Source organism: Corvus cornix, chromosome 6, assembly GCF_000738735.6.
Source record: "Corvus cornix cornix isolate S_Up_H32 chromosome 6, ASM73873v5, whole genome shotgun sequence".
NCBI lineage: Eukaryota > Metazoa > Chordata > Aves > Passeriformes > Corvidae > Corvus > Corvus cornix.
The window spans coordinates 140897-165500 of NC_046336.1; the positions used below are offsets into that span (position 1 = coordinate 140897).

The 24604-nt window shown below is 34.4% G+C and overlaps 1 protein-coding gene across 1 annotated transcript in view; it reads left to right on the forward strand.

Moving 5' to 3' along the window:
- Nucleotides 1-23462, forward strand: part of CFAP46 (cilia and flagella associated protein 46) — a 72576-nt gene extending 49114 nt beyond the window's left edge. The window contains exons 39-59 of the mRNA XM_039554394.1: nucleotides 386-521; nucleotides 1242-1421; nucleotides 1850-2038; nucleotides 2746-2880; nucleotides 3621-3800; nucleotides 5302-5469; nucleotides 6295-6392; nucleotides 7083-7162; nucleotides 7576-7727; nucleotides 10452-10573; nucleotides 10950-11035; nucleotides 11963-12127; nucleotides 13851-13927; nucleotides 14483-14543; nucleotides 14633-14668; nucleotides 15830-15932; nucleotides 17151-17263; nucleotides 19399-19480; nucleotides 21324-21460; nucleotides 21957-22040; nucleotides 22852-23462. Of these exons, the coding sequence (XP_039410328.1) occupies nucleotides 386-521; nucleotides 1242-1421; nucleotides 1850-2038; nucleotides 2746-2880; nucleotides 3621-3800; nucleotides 5302-5469; nucleotides 6295-6392; nucleotides 7083-7162; nucleotides 7576-7727; nucleotides 10452-10573; nucleotides 10950-11035; nucleotides 11963-12127; nucleotides 13851-13927; nucleotides 14483-14543; nucleotides 14633-14668; nucleotides 15830-15932; nucleotides 17151-17263; nucleotides 19399-19480; nucleotides 21324-21460; nucleotides 21957-22040; nucleotides 22852-22988 (2521 nt within the window). The 3' untranslated portion in view covers nucleotides 22989-23462. The remainder of the gene's footprint in view (nucleotides 1-385; nucleotides 522-1241; nucleotides 1422-1849; nucleotides 2039-2745; nucleotides 2881-3620; nucleotides 3801-5301; nucleotides 5470-6294; nucleotides 6393-7082; nucleotides 7163-7575; nucleotides 7728-10451; nucleotides 10574-10949; nucleotides 11036-11962; nucleotides 12128-13850; nucleotides 13928-14482; nucleotides 14544-14632; nucleotides 14669-15829; nucleotides 15933-17150; nucleotides 17264-19398; nucleotides 19481-21323; nucleotides 21461-21956; nucleotides 22041-22851) is intronic.
- Nucleotides 23463-24604: the final 1142 nt, after the last annotated feature.

Below are 24604 nucleotides of genomic sequence, written 5' to 3' on the forward strand. Positions count from 1 at the left end.
TTGGAAACCCAGCTGTTCACAGGATACCCCCTTAAAACAACTGAGGTAATGTTTTGTACCGGGTATACTGCCATTGTATTTCTGGAAAATACATACTCTAGAATATTATCTGCCTTGCTTCTCTTTGAGTCTTGGCATCTTCTTGCATTGCAGCAGTACAGTTCTAAGAAGAAGACCTTGGAAAAATAACTAGTAAACATTCACTTCTCCTATTTGTACATTTCAAAACCACATACACAAAATTAATCTTTTTATCTATAATTAATCTTTATTAATTAATAGATTCATTATTTAATTATATATGTTCAACAGTGCTGATACCATAAAAATAAGCACTTTCTTATGTTAGTTCTTTTGAGTTAATGGTGTTGGATTTTTCTTTCAGGATGATTGCCAAGCAGGAAAAGAACAAAAAAGACAAACATAGTCATTATCTACATGCTTATAACTTAGCTCAGAGAGCAGTATCCAAAACAGAGGAAGTATTTCATAGTGTTTGTAGTCTATTTGCAATTAATGAGGTATGGACATTTTTTTTCCTTAATTGTGGAAAAGAAACCTAGTCTAGTTGTAATATTCACTCATTCTTGGATAATCTCATTTGGGGCTTCCAGAAATTATCTTCTTGTAATGATAAGCATGCTTTGTATATAGAAGGAAATATTGGATGCCAAAAGAATTTACAGTTGAAAGAGGGACGAAGAGAGGATTTGTTTGGTGTTTGTCAAGCTTATTTAGTTCTGACACTTATCTAACAGCTACAAAAGAAAAAAGTATAAACTTGGAGATATTTTTGATTCTCTAAATACCTTGAAAGTATAAAATTCTTCAAAATGTGTTTCTTCTCAGGGGAAACAAGAAGTCTTCACAAAACATTATTATAAATAATGTCTATCTTCAAAATAGTGTACTTTGGGTAATGAAAGCCTGTAGCCTACTTTGCTAATGTGTATGTATCATTCTTAGATACTACATATTTGTACAGGTACACAAAACGTGAAATCAAAAACCCAGCTGCTCTTGTTCTATGGAGCTACTTTGATTGCCTTGTAATATATTTGGCATTGAATTTTTTCTTTTAAATTACTTTGATTTCTTCATTGCAATATTTTTGCTCTATCGAGGTGATAAGGCTAAAATGTTTGCTTCTTTCGTTAAAAGACATACAACGTTCTAACTTCTTTTCAGGTAAATTTGAAAAAATACTTGAAAATAGAATTCTTCTTTCTTTTGTATTTCAGAATAAAAATATTAGTATCCCATTAATGAGACAACTAGCTCTTAGAAAAATAAATCTTGTAGAAATTCTTTTGGATATTTTTCATCTTGTCATTACTGAGAAAAAGCTTAAAAATGTGGGAGAAGCATCATTTCATGAATTTGTGGAGGAATTCATCATTGAAGATGATGCAACAGAACAGGTAATAAAAAATATTTAGTCCTATGATTTGCATAAAAGGTATAACAAAGTTTTCCATGACACAACTTCTTCCACTGCTGAGGAAATGGGTTCCTAGACCAGTCATGTAGTTTTGTAGCAACTGAGGTTGAAGTGTGTGGTTTTAGTCTTGGGAATGATTTACTGGGCGCCCTCCCCTTATCCCATGTTTTCCTTGGCACTGGTTGAACTTTGCTTATAGATATTACATTGGACTTTTTTTCCTAAATCAGTTGTTAATGAAATTGTATATCTATTAAAGACAGCTCATTTGTAGTTGAAAGTATAATCACATTTAACATATGTATTTATGTATTTTGTGTGTGAATATAAGTTACATTTTTAAAAAATATGTATTTCTGTCTTTGTGGGGGTATATGAACAAATAAACATAAATATGTATTTTACCAGGATTGGAAGTATATGAAACGCACCATGGCTCACATTACACTGGCTCAGTTAGCAAACATACGGAATCTTTGTAAAAGCTGTCCCAACATCAAATCCAAATGCCTGTATCTAACTGGAAAAACTCTTCATTTACTTGCCATTAATGTGGATCCTGTATATTCAGAGATTTACTGGAAGCCAAATGTTATGGTATGCATTCTTTTCTGCAGTTAAACTTATTTTTCTGTGTAAAGTTTATCTGCTCTAATATTTTTTCTATATACATTTGTATAAAAGCTGCTCTTTGTGTAGAACTAGGTTTTATATACTGCATGCAAGCCATAATAAAAATGGATAGCAAAATGAGTAATTTCAAAAACATGCTTCTGCCTACATGCTATCCTCATGTAGATAATTTTTGATTTGTTTGTGAGATATGCTAATCACAATATTTTCAAAAGAGAGATAGAAAAATTCCTTGAATGCCTTAAAGGGCGAGTGAGGTATGGTCTCTGAATCCATGCGATCGAGAAGTACTGACTTGTAGGTTAAAAGCTTGGATTTGTAAGTTCCTTTTGTGTTGTAGTAAAAAAAGGAGAGTTGGTGGAGGCATTATAAATTCAGTGATGAATTAAAGTGTTCAGAAGAAATTAGTGGAGGACAAATATGAGAAAGTCAAAACTCTTAGAGGTTGTATGGGGCGTCTTTTTAGTTTATGTTGGTCATACTGCCTTCATAACATACTAAGAAATTTTGATGGTGGATAGTATTACTAAATCTCTCACCATGAAGGAATTAAGGCAGTGATTTCTTTCAAGATGAATTCCGTTTTCACATAAACTTTCACAAAAGAAATTAAGCCTGTCTTACTTAATGGAATGATTAATTGTTCTTTTTTTTTATACTGTGATGGGTAGGAAGACGCTAAATCAGACATCAGAAAATCTTCGCTGACTTCAGCAGAATGCAGTGAACAGGACATGACAGAGAGCGGTTTATCAACTAATAAATGTCATAATGATAAGTATAGGAGGAAAATACAGGAATTAATGGTATATTACTTTATGAGCTTGCATTAGACTTTGAATGCTTTCTTTTTATGGAATAATAGTCAATTTGCCATATCAGTTCTGTTTAAACTGATAATGGAAATGTTTGTAACACAAACTTGATCTTACATGGAGCATGTAGCAACCAGGATTAGATGACCAGGCAGTTTCTTTCTGCCTCAGAGATAGGCCTTTTTAAGGGAGCATAACTTTTTGCAGACTGGGAACAAAGAAAGAAATTACTTCTATCACAAAACATTTGTGAAATTCGGTGATCTGATCTCTGTTAATTACTGTAGTTGAAAGCACACTAGGAATTGGGAATGTACAGTTTGTGTTGCTAGTAAAATCAATAAATACCTGAAGTACGAGATTTGTGGGTTAATTTGGAATAAATATAGTTAACTGTCCACAGAAACAATTGTATTGATCCTTGGTTCTGAACTGCTCAAATTGCCTGGAATTTAAAGTCTGTTCTGCTAAGAACATTTTATATTAGAAGAAATTTCTGTGTTATACCAAATATATTTTAATGTTGTATAACAGATGTTGGTGTCTGCTAGAAAATTAATCAGTATTTGCATATTTTGATCATACATGAAGTGCCTTAAAAATAAAATGCATTAAAATTACTCATTAAAAAGCAATATTTATCTTCTCTAACATGCTGTAATTGGTGTATGTATAACAAATACTTAATATTAGCCAATTTTTATGTAAAGCTTTTTATTTTTATCATCTAGACAGGACACAGGATGGCTCAGATGTATCTTTCTCAATCCAGTGAGGCTTTGCTACAGTCTATGGCTATTGCATTTAGTCATAATGTTACCGATGTACTGGCTCTTGCTAGTTTGGAAATGGCAGAATGCTTTCAACAATTTGATCCAATTTCAACTAGCCAGTTTTTGGCACTTCATCAGGTAAGGCAATTAATGTTTGTGCTGCTTTTCAGTGTGAGGATGTTTGAAGTTGCATAAACTAAACTGTATTTGCATAGCCTGAAAATTGGTCATACTGAAAATGTGTAGGGTTCCATGTAAGAACTAGTGTGTAATACAGGTCATCAAATATATGATATATTTGCAAAGTTCAGAACATTTCATCAGTGGTTTTTTAACAATTCTATTATCTGTTGTGTTTGATCTGACATTTTCTTTGATGATTGCATACATGAAAAAATTTTAGTAGGAATAAATGACTGTATTATAATTAGCAAAGATAAGACATTGCCCCAAAATACAGTTTCATTCCTCCCTAATCAATAATTTAAAAATGCTTCTCTGAATTTGTTCATTGCTTTGAGGTGGATAATTCAGTTTACATTCAGTTTGTTAGATTGCTACCTGCACAGCATGGTCCTATAGATGGCTTGAAAGTATGTATGCATGTGAATATGTGCCTCCATCAAAGAGAAGGTGCAGAATGGCTGCAGGGCTTATATTCCCTGCATCAGGAGCAAATCACCCATAGTTCCTACACCAGCATCTGTATTGCAGAAATACAAAAAAGCACCTTATATTACTTTCCTTCCTGCCATATCAATGCAACTGAAGGAAGTTATGACAAGCAGAAAGCACCTGACTCTCTGTCAACACTTAAATTTGCAAATACCTGCACTCATGGGTGGAATGGACTAGCTGGGTCTCCTGGTATATTAGAATCAGCTAATACTGGGTCTGGTGGTTTAACTGTTTATCACTCCTGTACTCCTGCAGCACACTGTATTATTTATGCTGTGCTGTCATACTTGTTAGTGAACAGTCTAATGTGATGTATATCAAGGCACCAAAACCATGAGTTGTCATGTCTTTTACTGGGCAAAAAATTCTGCTGATTCAGTTATTACTGCCCAGAAATGTTTGTATTAAGCCTCCCTTTGGAATTTTTGGTAAGATGAACCTGAATTGCCTTTTTTTTTTTTTTTTAATGTGACATCTGCATTAAAAGATAAATGGTTTAGCTCTTAGCTAGCATTGATTCAAAGGACAGGATTAGTATGTTTGCTGAAAGAAGTTTATGTAGTTTTACCCATTATTTTGCTCTTTGTAGAAGACTGTTGTGTGATGTGATGGCTGTCCATTAAAGCACAGAAACAGAAAAGACTCAGCTTACTTGAAAGGCTAAGCTAAGAGCACAGTATTTACCATTCCATGTAGACCTTAGATGACTAAATGCAGGAACCTTGATGATAAATGTAGAAAAAAAAATCAATTCCAGCTATTTTTATTTAAGAAATCTTAGTTATTGTCAGACTGTTTACATTAACCTGTAAGAACAAACAGCAGTCTTCTGCTAGTTCATTTCACCTTTCAAGCAAGAGAACTTTTCTTCAACATAGATATATGTTATAACAAACATAGTGTATATATTTATTTGTTTTATTTTTGTGAAGGAAAATAAATAGATGTAAAACTTTTACAGAGTTGTTCAGTGTCTGTGATGATGAAGAGTATCCTTCTAACTGCTACATCCAACACCAGCAGCTCTCAGCTGGCAGCATTGCTGCATCTTCAGAATCATTTTAAACAAAACAGAAACGCAAGTGATCTTCTAAGTTGTGTGGAACAGCAACTGACTGCTACTTCAGTGGTAACTTTCCGAGCTACTTATTAGGGGTTTATATGTGTGTTATATAAACGTACATAGAGAGACATTTGTGTGTATACAAGACGTGGGTTGGCAGTGATGAGAGAACAGTTGCACATGATGGTCTCTGAAGGCTTTTCCAACCTGAACAATTCTGAGATTCTAAGAGCCACCCCTGCACCTTTCCCTGTTATCAAAATCTTGCCACATAAACCAAATACAATTTTATATAGTACTTGTTGGTGAAGTGTCTCTGGCAAATTCTTTTTGAAATATAAATTTTACTATGAATTATTCTACTCACTTCCTTTGCTAATACTCTGCTAGTATTTGATAGCATTTTAACTTCAGAAATAGTGTAGCGGCCATAAAAGTCATGTTGTTATGAAGAGTGGACTAAGCTACAGTATTTGTAATTTGTTTTAAATAATATTTATACGTACTTCTGCACTGCACAAAAGTTACATGATCATAGAATGATTGAGGTTAGAAAAAATCTCTGAAGGTCGTCTTGTAAAAACCCCCTGCTCAAGCAGGGCCACCTAGAGCTTGTTGTACATGATCATGTCTAGATGGTTTCTGAATCATCTCCAAGAATGGAGGCTCCACAGCCTCCTTGGACAACTTGTGTCAGTGCTTGCTTCCCTCACAGGGAAGCAGTATTTCCTGTTGTTTGGACCGAGCCTACTGTCCTGGGCACATCTGCTGAGTGTTGGGGCCTTTTTAGTATGTTCTTTCCTAGAATTACTATCAGTTTTCTAATGAAAGAACTGAGAACAGGGTTTATAAAGTCTATGAAAATAATACTACTTTTGAATTACTGTACAGGCATGGAGAAACCTCTGTATTCCTGTTGAACATTTTAATATAGTGGATGAATTGCCATCCAGTTTCTACATAGTTATTCTCCAGCATTCAGAAGACAGGTATAAAATTTCATCATTTTGATTTAGCATGTTTTGTTACAAATGTAATCTTTTTTTTACCGGGTTGATTATTGCCTTTCACTTCTAATTTTGATGGACTTGAATTTTAGGATAACGAACTGATTAATATAGAAATAAAGCTGCCTGCAGCTCAGTTGTATGGTTTCTGTTCTTTCGATTTCCCTAATTACCTCTTAAATCTCCAGAGGTCACTTGAAACGTTTCAGGCCATTCTTGATATCTGTTCTAAGTTCTGTTAAGAGTTTCCTGCTTTTATTGCTTATGCTCTTGGAAATGTTAGGAGGGGCCATATTTAGCTTTATAAAGCCACTGATTATCTGATTATTGCAGACTAATTATCTGCAATAAATTAGCTCATAAATTGAGCTATCGCAACTGACTATGAATGCATTCACCAATTTAAAAAGTTTTTAAACACTTGTCATGGAACAAATAGAAATCTACCTTATTGGTTATACAGTAATAAAAGAATTTACTTTACAACTCTCAGTTTGTTCCAGCTAGAATTTGCAGGGTTTTGTACCCAAGGTGGGGGTAGTTACTGCATCACGAGAGTATTTGTGAGCACATTAAATTAGAGGGTAATAATTACTCATCTAATAAGTTTGAGTCATATAAACAAGGCTAGACAGTCAGATAAACTATTCAGCACTGTTCTGCTTTCTACAGATCACATTTGTACAGTTCATTGATTGAGATACCCAAAGTAAGTACTGCACAGAAAAAAGGAAAACTTACTCAGTGGATGGGTAAGTACCATTACATTTAAGAGATAAAAATCATTGCACAGATGTTATGAGAAGGCTCATATCTTTCACTGTTGCAGTTAGTAAAATTTTAAAATACTTTTTCAAATAATTTTAACTCTTCTTAATTACCAAGGAACAAAAATTCATAAATATATCTCATTATCAGATGTAATGTATCTAGTCACAATTTGTATCATTTTTGTTTACATTTGAAGGCTGAAGTTGTTACAGATAAATAATAGTAGAGTTTTTTTCATTGTACATTTCTGTATATATTTTGCATTTATATATATATATATTTTATTTTAAAAGAATATCATGGCTAGAAACTGATGGTGTTTGTACAATCATTTCTTCAAGTACAAGTATTTCTCAAAAAGACTCTTAAGAGGGTGTTATCCTCCTTCTAATAGTGCAGGCAAAAGTTTCTCGATTTCATGTGAATCCTGATGCATTTCATATTTTGTTGGACAAAATGCGTCTTTACAAGCAGCAAAAGATGAAGAGTCATCTTAAACAAACTGTTATTCAGAACTTGCAAGAGTGTGTCTCCGAAACAGATGTGGTAAAGTATTTTGTTACCTTATATTTAAAACTGGGTGAAAAATGTGCTAGAAATATGATAGACATTCTTTATGCAGAATTTTTCAGTTCATTCCAAGTGCAGCATCCCTAGTCTTCACAGTTACTAAATGCTTTGTACTCTACTTCAAAAATTTAATCTTACTGTGCTATTGTTTCTGTATTTGTCATTCAGGAGTTTTGAAATGTTCAGTAGTTTATCAGAATTGAAGTGGTGCAGTTGAGAGCAGTTTACTTGAAAATGTGCCATATTTCTGAGATTTGTATTTGCAAATGTACACTGCCTTTCATATCACATGAAAGTCCCTGCTGTTCAAAGGAAAAAGCAGGATCATAGATTGTAACCCTTTAATTAAAATAAAACTATCTTAACCAGAGATTTATTACTGATTTCCAGCACAGAAGACCCTTCTGCTTGGACATACAGTATCTTCTGCACTGTAGCTCTTTATTTGGGCACAGTTGATCCAAGTCTGTTAGTCACAAAATTTTGCTTCAAGGACACATTTTGTTGGAGTCTAAGTTTGTAAAACACTCTCAAATTCTAGACAATAAAAGTTTTCTGTAACTGTAATGGCAGGAAGGCTCAGTTCTATGAGAACATTGTCAGAGTCAGTGAGCACAAGTTATGTTACATAAAGGTACTGGAAAAACCTGCAGCTTTCACACTGTTAATCTCCAAGGTGACAGAAAGTTTTCTACACATGAAATGTACAAGTCTACATTCTAGCATTTTACTTTTAATTTTGGTTTCATTAGGTAAAACTTAGGTTTTTCAATTCCAAAGAAAATTCACTGTTAAATATAGCATTAAAAAAAGCTGGTATAGGCCTATTTCCCTTATTAACATAAAGGTAAAAAATATAGATAATATTGAACTTTCTGTACAGGCTTTCATTGTTTTACTCACACTAATTTGACTGTTTTGGTCTAAAACAATTTTAAGGGGTGGACACTAAAATGAGTTAGATTTAACCAATCCCTTTCCACCGGTAAGGAGAAACAAGTGTGAGTAGATATAAATGAAAAAATAACAGTTTACTAAAAAAATGAAATAGGAATAGGCAAAAATAACAGTAATAGTCATTAGTTACAAAGTTGCTGAAATCTCATGGACTCCCTGGGAAAAAAGAGAAACTCACAATGGCAGAGAAACCCCTTCCCCAATATGGTGCCCTCCACGGGCAGCTGCATGTAGGGGGACAAAGGGAAAATGGCATCAACCCCCCCCAGTCTCTCCACCAGTGGCACCTATGTCAGCAAAGGCAGCTGGCACACTCTGGTGACTGGTATTTGGTCAAGGGCTAGAACTTGGGACTTCACCTTCCTCTCAAGAGAAGATGGCAAGGCAGCTGGCTGGGGCAACTTGGTGCATTCTCACCTCAGCCAGGCACTGCTGACAGGCTGGGGTGGCCAAATGAAGCAGGGCCAGTCTGCTCCTCTTGCTGTGATGCTGGCTGCAGCCAGGCAGTCATGGAATTTGTCCTGAGGATGTTCATAACTGTGAAATGTAGCCTCTTGGGGGGAAAAAACCCCCACTCATAGCAACCCCCCAAAAAAAACCGCAAAGAAAACCCAAAAGGGGAGCCTACACCTGCACTGCCTCAGCTCTATGGCAAAAGCCAAGAGGCAGAAGAGAGCCAAGAGGGAAGAGAGGTCTGCTTGGGTGACTCTAACAAGGGACTGGCACTCCCCTGCCCCTTCTGTTCCAGGGGCAGGGCCTAAAAGAGACAGTAACAATTTTGGGCACAGGTAGATATGGAATACAGTAACAGTTTGGATTACCCAGGACATTGAAAAATCTGGTTCTTGAATTATAATTCTATTTTATTCATCATGTTAGCATCTTTCTGTTAAACTACCAAGTATTGCAGATGGTTGAAGTGTTGATCACTTTCTCTTGCCCATGGCCAGCCTTTATTGTATTGGCAAGTTTGTAAAGATTGCTGTAGTTGTATAAGTAAAGAAAAGGTGCTAAAATAGTGTCAGATTGAACAGATGAAAAAAACAAGTGACTTAGGTTTTTAAAAAGCATATGCATTACAGCTCCCAGAACTTATGCATGCAGCCTGTACTGAGCCACACAAGCCTTGGATGAGTTCATTCATTAATACCAACACTCTTCATCATTTGGTTGAGCTCGTTTGTCCAATTAGTGGTTTTGTGTAAATCTCTGTTGGATTTTACAAGCTTCAGTTTTCAGTGTCGTTCTCTCCTACATGATTCTGTTTTCCCCTTATCTAGTTTCTTCATTCTGATTCCTTTTTTTTCCTAAACTGACTCCACTGATCTCTCCATATGCTTTCATTTGCTTCTTCTATGTTCATCATGCAGTTTTTGTTCACTTCTCAAAGTTGGCCTTACACAATTGCTTCTCAGTACTTGGAGAAACACATTATAATTTCTTTCTGCTGTACTTTCCTGCCATTCCCCACTGAAATTGCTGAAGTATATCAGCTGTTTAAATAATAAGTATTGACACCTTCTAGTGATTCTTTTGTTAGAGTATTTTGCAAAGTGCTGGTACCAAATTTTGAAATAAAGTAGTTTTGAAACAGACTTCTTATATTTATATTTTCCATTTTATTATCTTTCACATTATTTTATTTAGTCTCTGATTTAACTTATTACAAAAATTTATATATATGATAGTATTTAACAAGGATTTAGAAAGTACTCTTAATTTTTGTTTCTATGTGTGTGATAGACTCCAACAAAGAAAATAGATGATAATGAGCTTGATTTGACATCCAATTTCTCTGAAATAATAGAAATTATGGAAGACTATCTGAAACCAACGCTGTCACAGTTTGATTTTTCTGCTGTCAGGTAAGATATATTGACTTTGATTATCATTTGTGAAAACAGGACCTGTGACTTAAGTCCTCCAAATAAAGGAATAGTTTTAGCAAGGGTAGCCTGTTGAAGAATGTTTCATGTCTTGAAAGAAAGTATATTCAGGATATGTCAGACTAAGAGACTGAGCAATATGATAGACTGATGGCCATTTCTGACAAGCACTGTTCTCCAGCTTAAGTTATACTTAAGTTGAAGCTCAAGATGCAACATTATAATTAAACTGTTTAAAGATAGGATTTCTAAAGGACAGGAACTACAAAGGGAGTGCATTCTTTGTGTAAAATTTCACTGAAATTGAAGTAGAAATTGGAGCTGGTAATATTTTCACTGAAATTTCTCTTCCCAGAGAATCCCAGTGCGTATCAGTTTCAGCAGCTGAAACAGGAAAAAGGAAAGTGAAAGATAAGGACTCCAAACAAGTTGGAATGCAGGGTATGTGCTCCCTTGAGTACTCTGTGTATGTGTTTATGGACAGATACCAAAATTCAATCATTTCAATTTTAATTTTATTTAACACAGGGAGAGGACAAAGGCTTTAGCATTGTTTTTGTCTGTTTTATTTTCTATATCAAGTCAGATATTTCAGTATTCTTTCAAAGACAAATTTAGATGCTGGGTGGAGCCATGCTTTTGCATTTATTTAGAGTCTTCCAAACCATACAGTCTGTAGACACCTAAATGAAACAGCTTTATCACAAACGAGTTTTTCAGGAGAAAAGCTAGAATAAAGAACTTTCTTAAGTCGGTAGATCTCTTTGTTTTGTCTTTATTATGCTTGTAACTTTGTGGACTCCCACAGGTTGTTAGCTTGCATGCAAGCCTAATGCTATAGTATGTCCCTAAACACATCTCGAGAGTAGTTCCACAAAAACTGGATGAATTGTCTTCCATGCATCTTCTCTTTCTCTCTAGAAGAGAAATATTGTCATAATAATATTTTGTACTTTTTTCCTAAATAACGGAAAAAATTTTTTTTTACAGAACAACATAGTTAGTATTGGGTAAGAGTTCCTTTACAACTCTATTCTGTTTAGTCAATCATTGCTGTGGCAATTATGCACTTCCATTGTTTCCCTGTATGTATTGCATACACCTGGACTTGGACCTGAGATGGTTGGTTATTAATATGGGGATATTTTTCCCTGTGAAGAATTGGTACTAACAAGTGCATAGAAATTTGAGAACATCTTAAGTGTAATGGTATCAAAAGAAATATTTTTTCTTGATGCACTTAATCTGCAGTACCATGAAGTTCATGTGTCATAAAATAGAGGAAACTTAGGTTTTTACATCTAACTGCAATTATTTATATACAAACTGAGAACTAAATCTCAATCATGTTCTGTCACATCTCTTTAGATACACCAATGGATTTGGGGTTGTGTGTGGTATTACTAGGGGATACATTATTTATGGAATTGCCTTTGGAAGCTCTGAGTATATTTAAAGAAGAAGGAATAAGTTCTGTTTCCAGAGATTTTTCTCTACAGATTCTCTACAATCGACTATGTTGGACTGAGTCAGGTACTACTAGATAAACATTTTTTCCTTTAGTAGAATGATGCATTAAAAAGACACTTAAAAATTTAAATATGAATGGTGGTGTGTATTTTACTGGAAGACAGCCACATGCAATAGGTTTCCAGTATTTTAGGTGGACTAGAGAGTACAGTAGACTTATTTCAGTAATGTACAGGGTGATTATAGGTGCAGTGGTACCTAGTTTAAAATAACCTTGACACATAAAGAATTATATAAAAATTGGAATCTAAAATTGTAAACAAATTTACAAGCATGTTGTTAAAACTTCAAAGCTATTTTCAACTGCAATTTAAAAAAGGAAGTAAGAATTTACATTTCTGTTAATTTTTTTTATCATTACTGTAAGACTTTGCTCAAAATACCAAGTGTAAAATCTTAATCTCTGGAATACTTTCAGTTCTTGTGCTTCACCTGGGCAAAATCAAGTCCCCACAGGCTTTATGAACTTTCCCTACTCCAGACACTTATACCCTACATAAACTCTTCAGCAAAATGAAGTTAAGTAAGGTAGTTGGACAGTTGGTAAACTTGTCCTTATGGCATCTTAAAACTCATTTCTTAGATCTAGAAGTGAGTAATAAATCCAGGCACAAAGCCATTTTTTGTATGCATCAAAGATACCTTCTATTTATGAAGTTAAAAATCTGAAGCTGCATTTTTCTCATACGTAGAAAAAAACACATAAAATTATTAAAACCAGTTGGTCCAAGACAAAAAATAGACCGAAGAAAATCACACTCTGTACCATGAAAGCATGCTGTTCCAGAGAGGTTCTTGTATTGTGTCCATATCTGTAATATAGTATCTAACAATAGTAATATTTAGCCTCCCATATAACCTGTTCTGTTTTTCCATTTCACACCTTCTTTCTAAAGGGAAAGAATTGTACATAATCTGAGATTAGCATATTTTCAGTTTACATACAACAGTATGTATGTAAACAGGTCTTTCAGAAATACAAGTTTCAGAACATGTAGGGATTTTTCTATTTATGTTTTTCCATTTTTCAGAGTGGAACTTCTTATGGTTGCATAATTTTAGAAGTGGATAAATGAGAGGAAGCATAGTTGAAAAGTGTTCTTGCAATGATGACAGTGGCCACTGAATGAGGAAACATGAGCAGTATGATATTAATGTGTATCTCAAGCTTCCATGACCTTTCAGGGCACTCAGTGATAGCTGGCTGAGACATGTACTCTGGGTGATAATCATATATACAGTGAGAAACATAGGACAGTTTTCTCTGCTTTTTAAAATTCCTTTAAAGAAATAAAAGTTCCAATTCAAATGTGAAACTTCCTTTTTCCTATGGATCACTGTGTGTCCCAGAGAAACTTCAGTTATTACTTTAACATCAACAGTTAGTAGATATGGTAAATGACTTAGAAAGTGCATTGATGTTCAACTCCATCCAAAATTGGCAGTGAAATGAAGCATTTTCATATCTAAGGGATCACATCTCCTCCTTGTTTTCCCCTTTAAAGCCTTTATTTTTAGGCAAGAAGGTTTGGGTAATGTCCTTGCCTTGCTGTGCTTTGAAATGGATTTTTATTTTTCTATTTCAATCTGTTGTTGTTGTTATTACTACTACTACTTCTACTACTACTACTACATGCGTCGTATTAAATATATGCAGTCCTTCAAGGACATTTATTTGCTAAAACTGCGTATATATTAAAAAATTTTTTTCTTTTCATTTTCACAGAAACTCAATTTAAAAAAACTGTTGAAGTGTCTAAAGAAACAAATACAAAAGCTCATGAGAAAAAGAATGTCCAAATGGTGAACTTTCCACATTTTTTATAAATAACCAGAGAACTTGCATAAAAAAGTGTGAAAGTGGGTTGCATGGAAAGCAATATGTGTGCTAGAATTCTGAAGTGAAATAAATGTCACATAAGTCCAAAAGAATCTCGCTTCCTGTTGATTTTGCAAGGAGTTTTTCTTGGAAAAATCACACTTTGTAAGTGGGACATATTTAATAACCCGTGAAGGAAATTGCTTAAAGTTACTGAAAATAATTTCTTCAACAATATATTGTATTTTATATAGTATATACATGTTTTTATAAATCTATGTTTATATTTGCATATATATCTATGTGCAAACACGTGTGTATATATGTGTAATATTTGTATATACATTGTAGCTAATGCAGAATAGTTTATTAATTTCCATTGACAGTTGAGTATCACGATGCTTTTAAACCCACTTTCAAAACTTTGTTAGTTGTTTGATGTGTCTTTCTCTTATTTATTTGACACAAAGAATGCAATACTGTTAGCATTTGGTTGAAACTTTAACACGTAAGAGATTATGTATTCTTTTTAATTGTAGGCACTGGTTAATCGTGATCTACCCTCTAATTGCTTGCCTGTTGATGCACGTAATTTTAAATGTATCCTTTCACCTATTAGCTAAGTGTATCAGCTAAATTTCCTTCTTTTGTTGTTTAAATATCATTGTTTGTGATTAACTGTTCATCAGATATTGTGGACCCCTATAATGAAGGAAGAGAAGCAGGTAATATATTAAATAATATTTTATTCACCATCTACCCATGGAATTTAGAAATTTTTGTACCAAAAAATGAAGTCATGACATCAAGATGTTGGCAAAAGTGTTCCTTTTCATCGGAACAGCACAGCTTATCACCTGTAAATGGTGCATCAGTGAAACAGTATAACAGTTAAATGGAGGTTTTTAGTTCAATCACAGGAAGACAGACTGGTTTGGGTTGGAAGGGAGCTATAAGCTCATCTCATTCCACCCCCTGCCACAGGCAGGGACATCTTCCACTGAACCAGGTTGCTCCAAGCCTCATTTAACATGGCCTTGAATTCTTCCAGGGATGGGGTAGCCACAGCTTCTCTGGGCAACCTGTGCCAGGGCTTCACCACCCTCACAGGGAAGAATTTCTTCCCGATATCTAACCTAAACCAACTACGTTTCAGTGTGAAGCCATTCTCCCTTGTTCTGTCACTACATGCTCTTGTAAATAGTCTCTCTCTATCTGTCTTATTGGCTCCTTTCAAGTCTTGAAATAGTTATTAAGTTTAAACACAATGCAAAAGGAGCTACAGAACAATCAGTAGCATAACAGAGTATGTCTCCATGCGTTTGCAGTTCTTCTTCACAGCAGATGAATATAAAACACTTTATGTGCTCAATATCTGACTCTAGAATGTATCTTTTAACTTATACTGTGAGAAAATGTAGTCAAAAGGAGAAAATTGTTTATCATTAATTGTGCAATGTCCTTGGAGAGAAGAGGTGGGCTTGGAGTCTTGTTTTCTGAAATCAGGACTCTGGAAACTCAGTTAGTTTATCCACCTACTTTAGTCCTCTCTGAGCCTCTGGAACACAACCGTATGAGCAGTACTGGTTTTCAATTCTTTATCCTTTTTTCAGGGTATCTAAAACTTTTTCTTTGTGTCTTTTACCTGTCTACCAAATAATCCTTGTTCATTATAAAATACGCCTTTCAAATGGGCATCCCAGTTTTACTCTGTCACAATTGCTTCAATTTTAAAAGCCAGACTTAAGTTTCAAAAAACATCAAATCTAATGATGACCTAAAATCCCCTAAATTTGATAGTGTCATTTTAAAATTATTGAAATTGAGATTGCCCAATGTAGCTTGTAGTATGTTACATCCATACTGATGAAATTCTGTTGTTACAGAAGGTTCAAGTCCTTCCCAAAAAATAAAAGAAATACTAGAAAAATACCGTGACCTATTTACACTGCAGTGGGAAGGCGTCGTTGGAAATATGTGTGTTCCAAGGTATGTAATATTCTGTCTTCTTTCTTGTTTTATCCATGTTTCTTGTTTAAAATTGTGCCTATTGTCAGAGACTTTGGTCATATAATAGGGTCACATTTTGCTGAGCTGATAAACACATAGCAAACCATTGTTGTATGAAACACAGATCTATGTTTGTAGACAGAATAATCGAGGGATCTGAAATAAAGTGCCACAACGTGATTTAGCCAGGTTGGTTTTGTCAGAGTTGCTGTGTATGTAAATAATCTAATTTTGATAGAAAGTCTTCTGGTGCGGTCTTTGATGAATACACATATGTGAGCATAAGTGTAATTTCTGGCTTTGCTCATATTTGTTTTTAAATTCAAGTGTTAAAAACATAGCATCTTCAGGCACCTTCAGTCAACCATAAATGGGAGGACAGATTTCAGAGGCAGACTAGTGAAGGTACATCACACAGTTTCCAATTTCAAACATGATCATGAAGCTAATACCATTTTATGGAGTCTACTCATAAACACGCTTTGTTTTTTATAGAAATACTTTACTTTTAAGATCATAGCCATAGAGGAATAAAAGGGATTTCAAGAGGTCAGACAGTGACAAGCCCTAGGAGTCGACATGACCATTGCTCGACATTCCTTCCTAACTGCTAGTTTAGCAATCAGTCCTTTGGAATTTTCTCTACTTAGCTAATACCACTGAGTAGGTACTCTAATATTTTTTCATAACAATTGCAAACATTGTTATTATCAAATTGCAGTTTTTGCTGCCAGATAGTCTGATTATCCACATCTCTTTTCAAAAACCAATTGCTCATGTCCTGGTGGGTATATACACAACTGCTCCCTTTGAATGTTAGAGAAAGACCTTATTTTAAAGCTGTACAATACATACAGCAATGATTTTTTTTTTGTTGTTTTTTTGATGGAGAGGTTGGTATTTATCTAAAAATACGCTATGCCTCTATTTATCTGAAATACACTATTGCTCACTATCAGATGTTACTCAGTAATCATTTTAATACAAGGCTACAGTATTAATAATCCATATGAGGTATTACACTTTTCACAGAATTCTGCAGTCGTGTTTGTCTCCTTGCTTTGCATGCTGACTTTATTACAATCATTTCTGGAGTAAATAGCACTGAAGTGTTTGCTATGGATAATTTCTGAAAAGTATTCTTGTAAAACAGTAACATGAAAGTAACTTCCTTTCTTTCTTCTTCCTTCCTTTCAGCCAAGCTGAATGGGAGCAGCTGCTGACAAACTGTAGTGCATTTCTGTTCTATGGGATGGAGAGATTCATGTCTCATGTATTGCTTAATTGGTTGGTTGCTATGAACATCCCAAGTAAGATAAGCAAATTGAGAAATATTTTTAATTACACTAACTTTTATTCCTAGATCTGTCCTACTGTATCTTTATCGCAGTATTGATGTTGGCAATTAAGGGCTTTTTCTAGATCCAGGGTTTTTAGTCAGAAAACCTCTGTATTATGTAGGTTTTGTTCTGTTGCACAGCTTTCTTGTTAAGCCTCACAGATAAACTTAGTCTTTCTTCACTTCAATATGATGGAATTTCTTAGGTTTCAAAAATTAAGTCATCATCCAATGGTTTTCTCAGTAAACCTTCTCTTTTTCTTTAGAAGTATTTGGTTGCAAAATATTTTTTAGTGGTAAGAACAACCTCTGCAGTACCACTTCAAAATTTGGAAGTCTCTGCTGAGGCAAACAAGAATTGTCCATCAAGGCTAGGTTAATGCTGAAGGATTACTCTAGTATTACAGAGCATTTGTAGACTCTGAGAAGGTATTTTTTCTCTGTTTTTTCACAACTATTTAGTCTTTCTGTTGTAGCATAAGGCTTAGATTCAGGACTGGTTTTTCAGATTCGCGATCTTCCTTTCTCCTCCTGTTTTCCTTGCACATCTGGAAGAAACTTGACTTTGGAGTTGTGCTGAATTTGTCAGGGTAGCTGTATTGTGTTGACATGTGAAACTGAGGAGGAGAGTACACATCAGATTGTGAAGCCCTGTAGAGCAACAGGAAGCTTCTTCATGACGCTTTGGTTTTAAAAGTGATTTAAATATCTATATGTAAATATTACAAGAAATAAGAAAATATGTCTTCTATATACATGGGTCATGTCTGAAGATGATGTTTCAGATATCCATAGACCAGATACTTACAGGTCTGGCAACTTTTGGAAAGTTGTTAAACCTTGCCCTTTGTCCTACTCTTAAAATAAGCCTGGATTAATTCTGTCTGAGATTACTGAAAGCTCTAACCTAGATCAGATATTATTAAGTATTCAGTTTGGTCATTTACATGATGAAATATATATCATTGCTAAATCTGAGCATGAGACCAGGCTGACAAAGAGAATGCAGTGGTTTAGCAAATCCTGAAATGCGAGATCATGATATAAATTAACCTTTGTGCAGGGGTGATTTGGGAAAGTCTAGTGGGAGATATTATACTTAAGGGAAAATAATCAGTTAATCATTAATAAGTTAAGGTGTGACTGTTTAAGGAGCAGAGTTACAGAGCAGAGTCAAGAGATGGATCACAAATTAAACAACGTACCCTTGCTAGTGTTAAAAAACCCCCGAGGTCTGTATAGGGGTAACTATACAGGAGGGTCATGTGCAAGCTGTATGAAATAATTTTCCACTCTATGTAGTATTGCAAAGGTCTCAACTGGAGAAGAATATTGACCATATAGAGTAAGTTATTTCTGGAGAATATTAGGAGTGGTCAGAAGGATGTACCACAGCTTGTGTGCTTAGTTTTATTAATAAATATGTATGTGCATTGGTATGTTTATATGGATTTAAAACATGCTTTCGGAGGAAAAATTGACATATTGAGAGGAGACATGATAAAAGTTTTAAGTGTGTTGAAGACTTTCCAGGCAGAAAAGTATTACAAATTTGCCTCTCATATGCTTGGGTTAGGAGAATAATTAACAGATTGAAGCTGCAGCAAACCAAACAGTAGGCAAAACCTTTTAATTCTGAGAGTATTCTGAGTTATTTCACTGGAGACCTTTAAGGAAAATAAGGCATGTTAGGGATGTAACTTGTTGTGATTTTTGGAGAGGAACTGTGGTATAAAAAATTTCAATACCAGCATCCCATAAACTCTTCCAAGAGTTCATAACTACAGAGCTGGGTCATCTAGGTCATTGGCTGTAATAAGATGGTATGTAGACTTCATTACCTATTACACTAATGTGGCATAGTAAAAAACCCCTGCAAAACACTATGGGAAAGTGTAGCAAAATTACATTAAATAACACTACAATGACTTCTATGCGTGTACATTTACATAATACTTGACAATTGTGGCTGAAATATGTAGATTTTATACTAGTGGTTTAGACTATGTTCAAGAAAGTAATTAACTTACAAAATGCCTGATTTACTTTAATTATTATGCTGGGTGTTATTATTCATGCAAATACCATTGCTGTATTTTTTTCCAGAATGCCGTTTGGTGATTCTTCTGGATCTGGTACGGACACAGCAAAGTTTCCAAAGAATTACAAACTCTGATATCCACAAAAGGTAGGTAAAGTCAATTTCAGTAAAGTCCACAATAAGGCAGATTATTTCAAAACAAAGTTAAAATTTTGAGTTTTGAATATTCTCCTTTACTTCTGCAAGTAGAAGGGCTTCTTCATAGGACTACTAAATAGGATGAAAGCTCTCTTACGTGGAAGTGATAAGAAAATATGATGCAGAAACCTTGCTGCATTACAGGTACCTCACAAGTCTGAGATCAAGATTCTCAAAATGTTCTAACTGAATTTATAAAATTTTCCTTTAACAGATAAACTGCTAAGAGTACCTCTGAGGATTCATACATGGAAAAGTTTTAAACACTCTGACAGATTTTTATTTAAATGAATTATTATGGCATGTTAAATAACCTGTTTAGAATTTTTAATATAATTAATTGCAGCTTTTTTATCTTTAAAAGCATCTCAGTATTTTCTTTGCTTTTAAGTGGACAGCTGGTAGGATTTACATTCTTTTGTTGCATGTCCATATGAATTCCTGATAGATGCCACAGTGTCCTAATTTTACTCGTTAATTATTTAGTCCATGCTGAATTTTCAGATAACCTGATCATTCTCTTGAGGGATGAGATGCCTTGCACAGGAATGTAGATAGATTGGAACACTGGGCAATCAACAGTGACATGAAATTTAACAAGAAAAAAATGACAGACTCTTCACTGGTGACAGAGTAATGCCAGACACAAGTATAAACTTGGAGAGGGGTGGCTGGAGAGCAGCCCTGCAGAAAGGCACTTGAGGCTGAGCCAACAGTGTGCCTGGGCAGCAAGTGAGCAAAGCACATCCTGGGGACATGAGCATCTTTTGACTTTTCTAGTTATTCATTCCGTGAAGAAGAAATAGAAAAAAAATTATCTAAAAATACTGTTTAATTAGTGCAATGATGCGTAAGTTAAATCCAATTGTGTGTAAGATAGGTTATACACACATCTACGTATGTAAGTATACAGATGTCTGAGTGTATAAACAATCTCCTGATATTTTTTTGTATCCTTTTTGATCCCAAACAGCCATTTCCTAAAGTAAACTAAAACACAGTTTCTTAAACTAGTTTTTCAAACTCAAAAATTTTGAAGTCTCAGTTTAATAGTTTGGTGAATTTATCAATAAGTCTTACTTGTTTAATTCCAAAAGCTTCCTGAAAATTTAGAATCACAATTTAAAAATGAGTCACATAAACTCCATAGACAATCAGACAGCATTTCCCCAAAAGATTACAGAAAACTTTATAATCTTTTTATAAAGTTACTATGAAAAGCAGATCTGAATAAAATCAAAATGCAACCTTTTATTTACTGCAGTTTCAACCTTAGAGTATCCCTCTCATTTTATGACTGAGACAATAATACCAAAGATACTTACTGAAATATTCAGCGGTAAAAACTCAAATGCCACATTACAAGTGATTTGCTTTTAAGCCTCCAAATCAACACCAAATTTATGACAAAGAACAAGTTACCTGCAATATTTTATGTCTAAACATGTCTTTTCACACCTGATTTGCAATATTTTCTGCAGTGTTTTGTAAAAGTTAGAATGTTACTCATTTCATGTTTCCAGAGATGTCCAGAACTACAGTAATATGACAGAGAGTAATCCCCATAGTAAAATTGCATCATGAAAAAATGTAGAGATAAAGTTACCTGAATTCATTGTATTAAATTCAAAGTGCTGTATAAACATAAAAAAACCACTTGATGCTCAGCAAACAAGAAAATGCAGTTGGCATTCTTTCTCCTTCTATTAAAGAGCATTGTATATTTGGTTATGTTTTTTATATCTTATGTACATTTTTCTTTTATTGATCTCATAATTCTGATCTTCCTTAGTGGTCTACATATTGCTTTAGAGAGACCAACAGAGACAGCAATGCTTCTAAGCCTTACAGGTGTTGGTTCTGTAATTGCCACCCAGTGGTACACAAACTTGCAGGAGAATGCAGAAAGGCTGGAGGTCTTGTTTGAGAGTAAGTGTTTGTCTTTGTCTTAGTTTGTATGTATATTGCGTCAGACATTTGTGTGGGTGTGCTCATGGAGCGTGTGTACCTGCCTGTCTCCTGTCTCTTCTTTCTTTGCTCCTTACCAAATTTTGCCTGGAGTTTCCATAGGTGGTGAACTGCCTGCAGGAGCCACCAGGTGGTTGACAGGTTGATCTTTCATACAGAACAGTAACCTATTTAAACAGTTTTAGTGGAGTGTTTGTTTATGGTACTATATAAGGATGTTTATGGTAAGAATAGGATTTATACGGTGAGAAGCAGTGCCCTAGGACACAGCCATCTGTAGTTACATAAACTATGGGAAAAAAAGCCCCTGGATTTAACTTACATCTGCACAGATACATCACTTCAATCTTCCTTTTCATTAAGTTTTAAATGTGAAAGCACCAGGCTGTATGGTTGATATTTTCTTGTTTTTCAAAACTTTCATTAAAAACTCACAGAAACTAACATTTCTTTCCAGATTTGCTGAACTTTGGTAAAACGGCTGGGCAGACAGTTCATATTCTTCAAAGTAGAAGTCACAGGAAAAGGGATTCCATTAAAAGTAAGAATTAAAAGGCTTACTATGAAAGACTGGCTGTAAACACTAACTAGAACCTTTAGATAGGTAGATCAATACGGTGGTTCATGGGTATAAGTGAAACCTTCCAGATGAGCTATTACAATTTTCTCTGAAACTTCTTAAAAGAATTGAGTCAAAAGACCACTGATACAATATCATAATTGGAGTAGCTATATTTTTTACAAATAAAATTCTGGGGAGACTTTGACATAGCTGACCAAAAGCTAAAATTTGTTTTCCACTGAACAAATAAAGTAATGTTACTAACAAGGTATATCCGGAGCACAACATGAACAATATAAATGGAACAGGATTGTAGACTGCAAAGAGATCAGTAGGATCTGCAATGATTCTAGACAGTCTGCATTTTAAAGGGCGTACTAGATATAAGAAGTATCTGGCATCTTGTTGGAGAGCAGGGAAGAATTTTTGAGTAAAACAGCTTCTAATAGACTGTCTATAAAATTGTACTGCCATTTTTCAGTGTACAGGACTTACCTTGTAAAATAAGGTTTAATAAAATAAATTTTATTTATAACTTGCACTGTCATAGAATTGAAGAGAGAAAGAATTCACATCAGAAATATTCCCTAGCTTTCTAGGGGGTTTTGTGTTTTTTTTTTTTTTCAAAGAATGCTTCTTCAATATAGTGGCAGTTGTTAATATTTTTAAAAGAATGTAAAAGAACCACAAGTATTAATCAAAGAGAATGTGTGCTAAATTATGGCATTTACAGCATTCTTATATTTAGTCATATTCAGAAATAACAATGGTTTTTGATACATTTTTATAGTGGAAGCAGATTCTCACACCTCTCCTGGAGACAGAAAAGAAGAGCAGACTGTTTGCACTTCCTCAGATCTTCCTGCAACTCATCCATCATTTTTTAATTGTGTGATCTATGGTTTACCAAACATAATTCTGAGGTAATTCTTGTCAGTCTTTTCATGCTAGGAATACCTGCACTGGTGGTCTAAGGAGAGGTGAGATTAAGAAAATTTGCATATTGCTGATTCCTCTTTCAGATGTAAACAGTTTGATATTAGAATAAGAGTCAGGAAAATAGAATATGTAATTCAGAAATGTCAGTTAGTACTGTAAGGTTTTTTTAACTTGATGAATCCTTTAAAAATTTGCTAAGTACCAACATATCTTACAGAAAAGTGGATTAGTATTTTTCAGCCTTGATGCATGAATTGGAATGTGTCGATGTCAGTGCTTCTGTTTGGAAAAATGTTTCCTTGATCTATTTTATTTTCACATGGATGATTCATCAGGAACTTAACTAAAAAATTTACCAAGTGACCTTATTCTGAACGAACTGATCTTTTTATATAGAGGTAGTTGTAGTTTAATTAGAAAACAAGTTAGTGTTAAATAAAATGGTTAATAATTTTTGCTGTCTTTATTGTCCTGTGTTTTTCCTCAATAACATATGAATATATATTACATTATTTCAAAATCCCAAATAAGATTATTGTGTGTATGGATTTTGTAATATGCTCTGTTTAACAGCAATCCGTTTTTAATTACACACTTTAAAACTTCATAGCAATAGAAATAGATGTAAAATAATTTAGCATTTATGGGAAGTATAAAGTTTGGTTGTTACGGCAACTAAAATAATTTCAAGAGTCTTTTTTCCCAGTAAAATGGTGATGTCTATTTCCTTTGACACTTCTTTTGTATCTGATAGAGCATCAAAATGGTACTGAAAAGATGCTGTCCTTGGCTACCTGATGTGTTACAATCAGTTAGAACCTGGTAAAGGGTTACAGGGCTATGTAGACCACAATACAAAATAATGGTATGTAAAATACTTTCTGCACTTAAGAGAATATAAATTTGTGCTTCCTTCCCTCTTTCACTCCATTTAATTACATGACCTTATGTGAACAACAGCTGGTCTGTCAAACTGTGTTCCATAACATGCGTGATTTTTATTCCCCTTATAACTTGTTAGACATAGGACATACATATTTTTTATGGCATGTATCTTGGCCTTTAATACATTACAAATTAAGTAAAGAAGTAACTGAGGTTACCTGGTCTGAAAATTAAGGATTCAGATAATAACAAATATTATCAAGTCTCTGAACTTGCCATGTTTTGCCAGATACTGGCATGAATCTCCAAGTTCTGGTATTGATTTGTTTAGTTTTAGGTCTTTTAAGATACCTTTTCATTGTATTTCTGTAACACGGCTGCTTTTTTTACATCCCATGAATGGTATTTGGGAAGCTAAAGTATTGCTGAGTTTGAAGATGCAATTTGTGTTGAAGGAAGCAAGTGTTCACACTTCTTGTTCACTATAGCAAATGTACACATATTGTTAATTTCTCTAAGTATGTGCAACATTAATTTTCACATAATTCTCCAACATATTGATTGCCATGAAACTGTATTTCCCTGCTCTTAATGTCATTGTTTACCTTGAACGCCATCTTTCTAGTGCTGTCTCTTTTTTTGTAACATAAAAGGTTTGGGAAAAAAGTGTATTCAATGGGAATTATGAAGCCTTGGCTACCTTGCTATGTGACAGTCCT